The sequence below is a fragment of the Panthera leo genome, chromosome B3, assembly GCF_018350215.1.
Source record: "Panthera leo isolate Ple1 chromosome B3, P.leo_Ple1_pat1.1, whole genome shotgun sequence".
NCBI classification, from domain to species: domain Eukaryota; kingdom Metazoa; phylum Chordata; class Mammalia; order Carnivora; family Felidae; genus Panthera; species Panthera leo.
Window position 1 is genome coordinate 144,052,801 of NC_056684.1, and position 12,268 is coordinate 144,065,068.

Consider the following 12,268-nt stretch of genomic DNA (forward strand, 5'->3'; position numbering starts at 1 on the left):
CAAACACTGGTGCGTTAGGAGAAAATGGCAGGGAGAGATACCTATGTGTTTACTATACTATTCTTTCAACTTGCCTGCAGACTTAACGTTTTCTTAAAAAAAAAAATGATGGAAATCAACGAAAACGACGACATGCCATCAGAAGTCCCATTAATGAGATTTGTTTTCGCTATTTTTACTTTCTGGCTTACTTCAAGGGTTGCTAGCAAGGGTCCACCCCTATCGTCTGGAGAGAAGCGGTAAAGAAGGCACTGGGTCCGCGGGCAGCGCACAAAGGGAGAGACGGGACTCACTCGGAATGGCTCCCTCGGGCCGCCCCCCCTACCCGGTGCGGGTCGCTGAGCAGGGGCGGCCACGGCAACAATTCTCCCCAACCAGCCATCCGCCCACCCCACGGGGGCCGCCGGAGACCAAACCGGCGGGCCATACAGAAGTCACTGAAGTGGTAATGAGACTGGCTTAGTCTTCATTTGCGGCAGGGTGGGAATGTGTATTTAAAAACCCGCCTGAGGGGTGCCTGGGTGGCTTAGTAGGTTAAGTGAACGACTATGGCTCAGGTCATGATCTCACGAGGGTTCGAGCCCCTGTGCTGACAGCTCAGAGTCTGGCGCCTGCTTCGGATTCTGTGCCTCCCTCTCTCTCTGCCCCTCCCCCACTCGCACTCTGTCTCCGTCTCAAAAATAAACATTAACAAAAATTTTTTTTTAATAAAAAAAATAAAAATCAAAACCCGTCTGAGATGCTCACCACACAGCCAGAAGCCAGTGCCGATTCTTCCCTGAAGATGCTGAGCACTTTCTTAGCTTCCACTTAAGTCTGGGGAAGCATCTCTGCGAGCATTTCCGGTACCTTAAATGTCTCTAACCTCACCCATTTGACACCCTGGGTCACTCCTAGGTCAGCACGACAGAGAAAACTGTCAGGTGTCAATTTACTACTGTGCTTGTGGCCCCACCGGTGGTCAGAGCATGTCCTACCAACTCTAACTTATCACAAACTCATTTGTCACTTTTTAAAATAACTACTTACTCTAAATGTCAGATCGTGTCCAAGAGGTGCAGTGTTGAAATACTCAAAAATAGAATCCTGAAAATCTGGAAGTTTCAATCCTATAAAAAAGAAACAGACTAGTCAAGGCAAATTTAAAAGACCATCTGTGCTCCCATGGGGAGACTCAGCACCATCAAGATGTCAATTCTCCTTAACCTAACGGATAAATCTGATGTGATTCTAGTTAAGTTCATTTGGAGAGCGTCTCAGAAGTCCTTAAAAAAAGGGGTTGGGGGAGGAGATCTACCAGATACTAAATCAGATTTACTGAAACCTCTTTCATCACAATCCAGTGGTTCCTGCCGGTGAACAGTGAACAGGGCAGGAAATCCAGAAACAGTCTCAAGTGCCGTGGTGACCTCATGTGGTAAGAGTCACATACAAAATTGGTAGGCAGAGGAACTTCTCAATAACTGGTATTAGACGACTAGCCACAGGAAAAGATAAAACTAAAAACTAGATCCGCTCCTCAAAATGCACATCAGAGTAAATTTCAAATAGACCAGTAATCCACATTTAAAAAATGAAACCTGTATACAAGTATTAGAAAATATGAGTGAATTATTTGAGTACCTGGGGACTCAGAAATATTCCCCTGTAACTGAAAAAAGGGAAAAAAATGACAAATGTGATGCACACACACACACAAAAAAAAAACCCAAAAAACCTTATGCTTGGTAAAAAATATAAGCAAAATAAAAATGACAAAAGACAAACTGGGAAAATATTTGCAACTTTCATCACAAACAAAAGGCTCTACATATTCTATCCTCCATCTACAAAGTTTCTAGAAAAAAAACTTACTCTGAATTTTAAAAAGTGAGCAAAAGATACAAATACATAAAAATCACAGAATAAGAAAATCTCAAGGCGCATGGGTGGCCCAGGCAGTTAAGCGTCCAACCCGTGATTTCAGCTCAGGTCATGACCTTGCACTTTGTGGGACTGAGCCCCGAGTCGGGCTCTGCGCTGACAGTGCAGAGCCTGCTTGGGATTCTCTCTCTCCTTCTCTCTCTGCCCCTCCCCTGCTCACAAGTAAACATTAAAGAAAAAAAGTAAAGAAACACAAATAGCCCTTAAACATACAAAAGGTGCTCAATCTTGCTCGTAAGAGGGACGCAAGCACAATCTGTATTCTAATGCTCCTTCCCACCTGTTCGCTGTGTGCTCACACTGTGTGCACGTGGCTGTGGGGCAGAGCCGTCGCCTGTGCGCGGGCAGGGACACAAGTGCACAAGCCTCTGGGGCGGCCACCGTCACCGCCAGCATCAGCGCAAGCACACTTACTCCTTAACCGGCACTCCCACTTCCAAAAATCTACCCCCACGTGCCCCACAAGAACAGGACATGTTACCCACACACGGCTACTCCTTACAGCACCTGCTGTGACAGCGAGGGAACAGCCCGACCCCCGTCCATAGCCCCCAGCAGGGTGCGGTGCCGCCGGGACGGGACCAGACCACCTCTCATGCTGTGGCCCTACCCACTCACAGATCGTGTGATCAGGGGGACACGGATGGGTGACTCTACGTACACGTGTATTTGCTTTGCACTTCCAAGAGGAAACAGGAAGGATAAGCCACAAACTGTGGTTACCTTCGAGAAAGGCATATTTGAACATACGCTACCTCAGAACATTGGCTTCAAAATCATGTTAAGTGCTTTCTTTATATAACTAAAAACTATTAAATCTAAAATAAAAGCATGTTGTTAAAAAAAACCTTATATTTAAATACTTCAGAAGCTTATAATTTACCAGTATCTGCTCTAAATTTTTCTTCCATCTTTTTCTTCAAAATTTCCATTTCTTCTAATAATTCTCTATTTTTGGCTTCGGAATCCTTTAGTTTACTAAAACAAAAAATAAAAAATAGAAGGCTTTGAGTACCCTGAGAACAGATATCTACACGTTGATTCAGTGAGTGTCAAAATGTGAGGGCAGGGGTTAATTTCCAGCGCCTGGCAAAGTGCCGGAACATGGCAGGCTCCCCGCTGCGAACGGAAACACAAATCCACTCTTGGCATGGGTGAGTCCGCTGAGCATGTTACAGAGATTACAGATATTTCAGAATTATAAACAGACATGGATTTTCAAAATCATGGTTAATGAAGGTGTATCTGGAGGCCCTCGTGGAGTTTGCGACCCTCCCAGTCTCTTTCCAAATGAGTCCTTTGTCCTCCGAGGACACACCACCCAGATTACTCAGCCATCAGACCTCCAAACGTCATTCCCACAACCAGCGAGACGGCGGGCTGGACGAGACCACGACCACCGCCTGAGCACAGCTGCGGGGGGGGCGGGCCTTGGTTCCTACGCTTTCCTGCAGGGACAGAGCAGTCAGGCCGCTGCAGTGACCTGGCCAGGAGGCGAGCGGTGCAGTCCAGCAGCTGAGTGGGGGTTCTGCGCCGAATTAGCAGGTGATGCTGGCTGACCTACACCTCTCTGCATCTCGCTGTCCTCATCTGTAAGATGGGGCTCAAGAGTGCTGGCCTCCTGGAAGCACCGTGACAGTCACGTGATTAACAGGATCAACCTCTTACAGGGAGCGTACCTGAACGGTAGCCATCGCTACTCTTACTCTTTTAGCCCCAAACTAACAAGATGTGTGACTCGGTAATCCCATCAGTGACCCTGTTCGTGACATCCAGGTCCCCACCTTCCACATCGACAGCTACTACAGGTAGGTTGGCCTGGGTTTTTACGAGAGAGCAGTTCACGACCATCTCCTGGGCATATAAGCCTGCCAGCGGCGGCCTCTCATCAAACATTCACTGAATTTACTGTTGTGTAAAAACGGTGTCAGAAAAAAGGGTCAGAAAAAAGTTTTGAGATAGGCATACCGTCTTCAACCTGTATTTACAGTATTAGTTTTAGGTTAAAAGGGAAAACTCGAAGTTGATGAAACAAACAGCACTTAGGGAACAAGCAGGCCAGAACTGTCCCTCAGACGTGTGGCCGTGTCTTGTCACCGGGCACAGGGAGGACCAGCATCTGCCTCTTACACACACAGATGTTGGCACTTCAAAACCGCGGGCTCCCATCGCTTCACTGCTTCCTGAGAAAATAAGCACAGCCCTCCGATGCGCGCAGGGCATTTGCACATCCACCCCATCGATTCTCACTGAGTGCCTACTAGGGGCCAGAAACGGTCCACCGTGCAAAGCTCCTTCCAGTCAACTGACGTCACAGAGCAGGGGTGTGCCCAAGGTCACATAGTCCCCTATCGAGTCAGAACACAGTACCAGGTACCTTTCAAAGGAGAGATTCGCGTCTTTGACTTTCCTCAGCTCCTCTTGAACAAGCTGTTTGGCCCGGATCTCCGCCTCAAGAGCAGATTGCAACTCTAGCCGTGCAGACATGTCTAGCTTCTGACTACGGCGCACTTTCCAAAGGGGGTCCTGGAGACAATGATTCAGATATTAAAGATATATACATATATATATATATTTTTTTTTTTAATTTTTTAACATTTATTTATTTTTGAAAGACAGGAATTGTGCAAGCAGGGGAGGGGCAGAGGGCAAGGGAGACACAGAATCTGAAGGTTCCAGCCTCTGAGCTGTCAGCACAGAGCCCGATGTGGGGCTCGAACTCACAAACCGTGAGACCATGACCTAAGCCACCCAGGTGCCCCTTTAAAGATATATTTTTACGATATTTACTTGTTTAAAAAAATGCTGACACACAATTCATCTTCTTCTAATCTTAAACTTTTATTATCACGTTTAAATATTAACTTAATTAACTTAAATATTAATTTGATAATATTAGATATCATCAAAGTCCATCAGACCCAATTTTAGTCTGGGCTTTTTATGACTTTTATTCTTTATTAGAGATCTTCAAAAGAATGAGCTGCAGCTTAAAAAAATTTTTTTTAAAGAATAAAACTCAACCAGGAGTGCAATTTCTATTTGGGCCCGTTAGACTCTCTTACAAACATATGATATATTGTGGGGGTCTCCGTTACCGTACTCTTCCTTTATCTTGAAACATCTCCTATTTCACTATCCGAGCAATTACGTCATTACTCATCAATCATCCCTGCCCACAACGGAAGACTGAAGGGGCAGGAAGAGCAAGGATGGAGGGCTCAGCAGGGTGAGGTTAACAGTGACTGAGACCAGCTGGGTGGCAGCGTGCTCCCCTTCTCCCACCGAGATGCTGCCCGTGTTCCATCCACTCTCGAGAGGGACAGAAGGAATCTGGAGATTCCACTTTGTTAGACTTTTTTAAAAGCTTTCAGTCCACACAGTTGAGAATTTTTCGTTTTCCGTCCATAAAGAGAAGAAAAGGGAACTGACTAGGGGTTTGCAGGGACAGAGAAATGGGCATTTTATTGGACGCCAACGACTGTGATGAACCCAGTGAATGTCAGAAGCCTGAGTCTTCAGATGACCATGGCCCACACCGATTTCCTCAAGAATCAATGAGTGAATACACTTCTACGGACAGGAAGGAAATACACTTTCATCAGTCAGTCCTTCAACAGGAAGGATTGTTCACACAGAATTCTGCAACAAGAATCTCAATCATCCCATTTTGCTAAAAGGACCTAGGGCTGTATTCTTTCGTCTTTCATAAGGTTTACGCACTAGGTTTATTTAACGCAGTTCACAAGCACAAGTATACCCGTAGATGTGACTGGAAGAGAAAACGCAGAAATGAAAAAAACTTGATCGTTTGAATTGGTACTTCTAAATCTAAAATCAAAAATGAATACATTCTCCAATTACAGAGCGAAGAACACAGCTGTATTCTTCGACAAGATGGTATATGTGCCGGGTGCTCAGGTGACAGGATGAGGAGTAATGACATTCGACATAACAACACCCCTTTGGGGCAAACAGAGCTTCAAACCAGCAAAACAGGGAATAAAAATCTGGGTTTGTGAAGTTCTAACTAAAACGCTAATGAAACAGTTCCCCTACACCTTTATCGTTACTAGTGTTCGTCACTTACAGAATAACTTACACACACATATTGTAAGAAAGGCAGACAGAAGGAGGGACACGTGGGGCTGCGCCCAGAAGTGAGCCTGGGTGGAGACGGCTCGCCAAACTCCGGGCACTCGAAACACACGGACCACTGACGGGGGGGGGGGGGGGGGGGGTGGGGGGGTGGGGGGTTGGGGAGAGTGAGAGAATAGACAAAACCCATCCATCTCCTTGAGGGCAGGAGCCCGTCGCGCGAACTGCGGTCCCTCCACAGAGTGGCTGTGGTCTCCCAGTAGTTCAGACAGCGGCGCTCTGCACCTGGGGGGCGTCCCTGGCCACACGGAGGCCCGCATCACCCGAGTTACTTGCCCGGCACGGAGTTTCTACACTCGTGTTCAAGGTAAAGCCACTGGGGAGTCCATTAACATAAAAAGACACTGTTCAGAACAAAGCCTACCAGTGCTCTCGACCCCAGACTGGAGCTCCTCAGTGTCTCGAGCTCTTCGGTCATCTTGGAAGCAAGAGCCTGAAGGTAACCTCGGGCGTCTTTCTCGTCACTGACCCTAGAGGAGGACCATAGAGACCCAGTGAGAGGAGCCGAAGACGAGGACAGGTTCCTGCCCCCCGTGGGACAAAGTGACACAGCGTCCCACCAGCCGGAGCGGTCGCCCACGACCAACGAACGGCTCCGCTAGCAAGGGCCACCCCAGTCCCTCTGTGCCGTGTTGCGCGGGGGCCCGGCCTCCCTTCCGCTAGAGCGCGCGGGGTGTGCCAGCCTGACCCACGCCTCCAGGGACCTGGTGCACTCTCTCCACCTTTAGTCCAACGTGAAGAACACCGGACAGAAGTGCGGCCCCTCGACGGCGGCGATTCGGGAGAGGGCGGCGGGTCCGTGCCGAGGCCTAGGGGCAGCGGCGCGGGTGGAGGGAGCGCGAGCGGTGTGGCAGGGCTGGGGAAGGGCGGGCGGGCACACGTACCACTGAATGATCTCTGCGATCTGAGCTTCCCAGTGGGCCACCGACTCCTTCTTGGCCGCCAGGTCCTGTAGTTCATCCTCCAGCTGTCTATTTTGAGCTGTGAGTTTATCCACAAAGGAACAAAGCTGAAATTAAACAATTGTACCACATAACTCGTTATTTGGTGTCCTTTAAACGTGACCTTAGCGTTATTAAAGCTACATGTTCTTTGGAAGATTTTGAAAGTTTTCTTAAATCGTGGTGAGATTTTGCTCCAAACTTCATCTCGGATACGGACTTTTCAAATGTATCTAACTTTGGTCACATTTCAACCCAAATCTGAGCAGACAAATGACAAGAGCAGGGGATTTCAGGAAATTAGCAGCTTCTAACCCAATGGAAACGTGTTACTTCACGTAGGAAGCAAGCTGCATAAACCACCCGACTCCCAGGACCCACGACCGGGAACTAGAGCCCCGAGCGGTGGCATGGACTAGATTACCCGCTCGTTCTCAGCTGTCAGCTTCTTGTTTTCCTCAAACAGCATCGCCCTTTCGCGCTCGTATTTGTCTCTTATCGTGCCTACTGCTTCCTCCATTTCGGCGTGCCTGGGAAGGTGCGAGAGCGGCGGTTCAGAAGCTCCGTGAGCCAATCCTCTCGGTGGCAGGGGCACAAGCCCGTGCTCACAGCACCGAAGGGCGCACGAAAACCTACCGTTCTCGCTTCGACTTTTCCAATTTGTCTTTCAGCATGAGAACTTCCTTCTGCAGGGCCAGCTGGTGGCTTTCCGAATCGTGTACCTCCTTTTTCACATTTTTTACTTCCAGCACATGGGAGGCCTCACGCCTGACCAACTCCTCTTCATAGAACAGGACTTTCTTCTCAAGTTCAGATTTGATTTTGGAAATCTCCTGCTGATGTTCTAAGCTGGCCCCCGGGCCCCGGCCTCCTTGCTTCATCTGAAGATAAAGGTAAAATAAATTACAGGTCCGTGTCTTCCCCTCGAGGGCCACACGGCCCTCCACCCACACCCTGTGCGGGCACCCGTACACGCGGCTTCTTCTATCCCCTCTCCACCAATGGCAGACACCGCGCCCGACGCAGCTGGCCACGGTCGCGAGGTCCTTCTAACAACCGTCGGGCAGATTTGAGGGGCTGACAGCACCTACCTTGCACAAGGGACGTGCCCAGATCTGCCTAGGACCCCGGAAGCTCTGTCTACACCCTGACACAATCGGTCCCCAAAGCCTCCTCACAGTTTGTTCATTCGGGCGACTATGTGTCAGGCACCTTTGTGGTTAAGAGGGTCACATCGAGGTCCCTGCTCTCGTGGGGCAGACAGGGAAAGACTGACGGCCAAGCAGCAAATGAGCAACGAGACACCGACACAGGGCAACGCGGTGAAGCGTGGGGGTGTGGTGCCCAGCGGATAGTTAAAGGAGCCCTTGATGTGGGGACACGTGAAGTGCCACATCAGGCAGAAGGTTCTTCAGCACGGTGACAAACAGCAAGGTGAACGCAGTGAGATGGGCGGGAAACGCTGGGAGGGGTTCTGTCAGGGCCCGAGTCACTGGGAGCTGCTGGGGGCACTGAGGACAGGACGCGCCCTGGTTGCCGCGGGGGGGTGGGGGGGGGGGTGGACTGTCAGCACCGGCGGCGACGAGCAGACTCAGGCATGAGCACAGACTCAGGCACGAGCGGGCAGAAGTCCAGGCCCCGGGGCTGCCGCCCACAGGCCCAGACGGCAGCAAGGACGATGGAGGGAAACAGGCCCGCCCGAGGTACGTGCTGGGGAGACAGCGGGCCTGTCGTCTCCACCGGCAGATGAGGAAACCCAGGCTCAGAAAGGGGACTCGTGCCCCTGAGGTCACGCCAGGCTAACAAAGAGCGCCCCGTCCCCTACCTCCTCACCCCTGTTCTGGCCCCTGGCGCCTCTCTGCTCGCTCGCTCGCTCACTCCCTCCCGAGGTGCCTGGCTGCCCTTGGCCCCGGGCCACTGGCCTGTCTTCCACTTCAGTGGCAGGACACGGGCTTTAAGGGACTTTTTCAGAAACAGTCTCACTGAATACACAGCAGGTGTCAGGTGTTAGTTTACCAGGACTTACGAGACACTGCCTGACACTTTAAGGAAGGAAAATAGCGAAGGAACTCAGGTTCTAAACGGAAAGAAGGCTGTCATTAAGGCACGTTTGTGACCTGTCACCTCTCCACACCCCATCCTTCCGGACAAGCCCACCGCGCGGGAGGACTCCCACCACGACAGTTAGGAAGGAGGACGGGCTGGTCTCCTACAGGTACTACCTTGAGGGCCTCGAGCTCACTCTCCACTTGCTTGGAGAAGTTCTCGCTGTGCTCGCGAAGCTTGCGCTCCCGGGAGGCCTCGGCGACGGTGTCCTCCAGGCGGGCTTCCAGCTGCAAGGGGGGGCACAGTGCTCACCAGCACGAAGCCGGCCCTGCCCTGGGGCTCTCTGCGGACGGCCCTGAGGGCCTGTCGCTCCTACCTCCGCACCCGATCCCAGGCCCAGTTAACGGCGGAGAAAGACACTTTAAGGCTCCACTGGAACAGCTGGTTAGTAATAAACCGAGTTTAAATTCTAACGTAAACCAGCAACTTGGCATTAAGTTTCCAGACAGGAGACGGACTGGTGACACAGGCAATTGTGACGTCTGCAGATCACAAATCCATCTATCGACTGGTGAAGGTCACGCGCACGTGCCCAAGCAGGGCAGCGGAAAGGACCCCCTGCACCTCGGCCGGCTGAGTGCCCTCTCCCTTTACTTTAAAGCAGATCCCAGATGCTGCAGTGACCTGCCCGGAGTGTGGACACTAATGCTTCGCTAGGGGTTCCACTGATGCTACAGCTACAAATGCATCTGGGTTGCAAAATAAACGGAAAAAAAACAAGTAGGTGTTTTGAGACCGACTGACAAAGAGCATGTACTTATAGAGCATCCGATTTTTTACCAAGCAAGTTGTAACAGAATTCAATCCTAAGGGCTGCTTAAAATATGTCACTTCTTAATGGAAGAGCATTTGGAGTGTCTAGGGCAGCCAGTTCTCAAAGCGGGGTCCTGGGGCCCTTTCTAAAAAAGGCCCTTCTTTTTCTAATTATCTGGGTTTTCTTCAAATACTTTATCCAAAACAGTGTAACACAACAGGACAAATGCAGAACTAGTTTATCAAGCCAGTTATTAAAGAAAAGCACAAAAATGTAAAAATGCCATTCTTCTCACCAGATGGGGGAAGGGAGTGACTTTTCATAAAAACCGTCAGTTAACATGTAACGGGTTTACTGTTAAACTGAAAGAAGTGTTTTAATCTCTAACCTGGTAAGCATGAGGAGCTGTAACCGCCACAAACGAAAGCTCTTTGGGGGCCTCGACAGTTCTTAAGGGCATGATGTAGTCCCGAAACCAAAGTTTCAGAGCCACTGGGCTGACCGGGGGCACCAGGCTGAGCCTGGTCGTCCTCCTGGCCGCTCCTTATGGACGTAGGACTCGTATTCACGTAGGCTGTGCTGTGCCAACTATGTCCCGACACGTTTACGTTCTGTCTGTTGGGCAGAAATACCCTCTACTTGCTAAAAATTAATACCCTAAGAAATGTCTTTTAATAATTCCACCAATAGGTATCGGGGGCTGAGAAGTACAAAGGAAATACTTGGCAGGTCAACTTACGTGGCTTCTCATAAAATTTAAGATCTGTTTTAAAGTAACTCATGTGATTTAGCCCCCGTTCTGGAAGGTGTTCTAGCAGGAACATACAAAAGCCCGAACAGTACAATCCCCGAAACGGCTACGAAGCTACCTCTTTCCTCAACTTCTCCGACTTGCGGATTTCCTGCCGCATGGAGTCGATCTTCTGCATGGCTACCTCTACCTCTTCCTCTTTGTCCCGCAGCTGCCGGGATGCCTTTTGCTTCTGGGAGCGGAGTTCTGCCATGCGCTCGTTCAGCTCGGAGAACTCCTGCAGGGCCAGCTTGCGTTGCTGGTGGGCGTCTTTGAGCTCTCTGGCCTGGGACTTCAATCGCTCGGAAGCTTCAATCAGTTGCTGAACAGAAAGAATGACAGAGGTTTTACGTGTGCTTCGCAGAGACGCGGAAGGCTGGCCGTTCAATCCTCTCCAGCAAATGCTGCTTACAGGCCACGGCTGAGAGCCAAGGGCTCACCTCTGTGAAAAAGCCCTTTGCTAGGCCCCAGCACAGCTACGAGCAGCCTGGAAGAAGACCCACCTGAGCAGAGGTGCTAAGATCGAACTCACTCCGGGAAAGACCCCCAGTTACGCGGCGACCAGAAGCCCGAGCTCTGCCAGCCAGCCGGAAGGCCTGCTCACAGCACAGGCTCGCGTGTTTCAACCTCTCCCCTATGCCGTCCACAAGGCCACAAAGGTGGACGGGGCGTGAATGTGGTCACCAACCCAGTTATTGAAACGGCAGAACTGGGAAAGAACACGTTACGTACAAAAAAGCTTAAGAGTTCCATCAAAGTAAAGAACCACATAAAAACGACTGTTGGACAGCTAGCTCCTCACGAGAGTGAGGTTATGGTGGCCCCTCTGGCTGCACCCGTGGCCCCACCTTCCCGCAGCCAATTCGTCTACGACTGGGTGGCCCAGTCACGGTGGCACCTATTGGTCTGATATCGGAAGTAGCTGGATCTGGGGGGAAGGGGCGACTCCACCAGGGCCGGGCCGGGCTCAGTGAGCTGCTGTACCTACACTAGAGTACCGAGAAGTCTCCTGTCCCCTGTGCACTTCTCGACAAAGCGCCGTGGTTAGGACACCACGACAGAGTGAACAATCTGGGTCTGAAATCCCTCACGTTTTAGAGAACACAGAGCAAACTGCAGGTTTAATGACTTAAGTGTATAAACGAATGTACTTTAGAAAACAATCCTAGTATGAATACACTACCGACCGAACATACAATCTGATATATTTTACTGAAAATCAAATTTATAAAGGGGTTTTGGGGGGAACCACCCAAATTTTAACAAACGGTTTTTTTTTTGCAAGGCCCTGTCATACAAAGAGCCCCTGCTGAAAGAAGGGGAGGAGGCCGCTGGAAGGGGGAGGACTCTGGCACCGGACACCAGCGTGTGAACCCAGCTGGGTCAGCTGCTGTGGGGACGCGGGGACCCTCGGGCCCTGGGCACCGCGGGGTCCTGGTGCACAGCCCGCCCAGCAGGCCTGTGGCGAGGACCGATATGGTGACCGGTGCTGAGGCCGCCCACTTCACGGCCAGCCGCCTGGCAGGCTGCGTGGTCGGCGGCACGGCATGACCCCGAGGCAGTCCGGCCCCTCGTGGACTGCACGCAACACAGCCC

The 12,268-nt window shown here is 50.7% G+C and overlaps 1 protein-coding gene across 1 annotated transcript in view; it reads right to left on the bottom strand.

Moving 5' to 3' along the window:
* CDC42BPB (CDC42 binding protein kinase beta) overlaps positions 1–12,268 on the bottom strand; it is a 101,768-nt gene that overhangs the window by 23,363 nt on the left and 66,137 nt on the right. Inside the window, 9 exon segments of the mRNA XM_042944377.1 lie at positions 1,030–1,109; positions 2,807–2,901; positions 4,301–4,449; positions 6,446–6,551; positions 6,966–7,090; positions 7,447–7,552; positions 7,659–7,903; positions 9,245–9,355; positions 10,752–10,994. Of these exon segments, the coding sequence (XP_042800311.1) occupies positions 1,030–1,109; positions 2,807–2,901; positions 4,301–4,449; positions 6,446–6,551; positions 6,966–7,090; positions 7,447–7,552; positions 7,659–7,903; positions 9,245–9,355; positions 10,752–10,994 (1,260 nt within the window).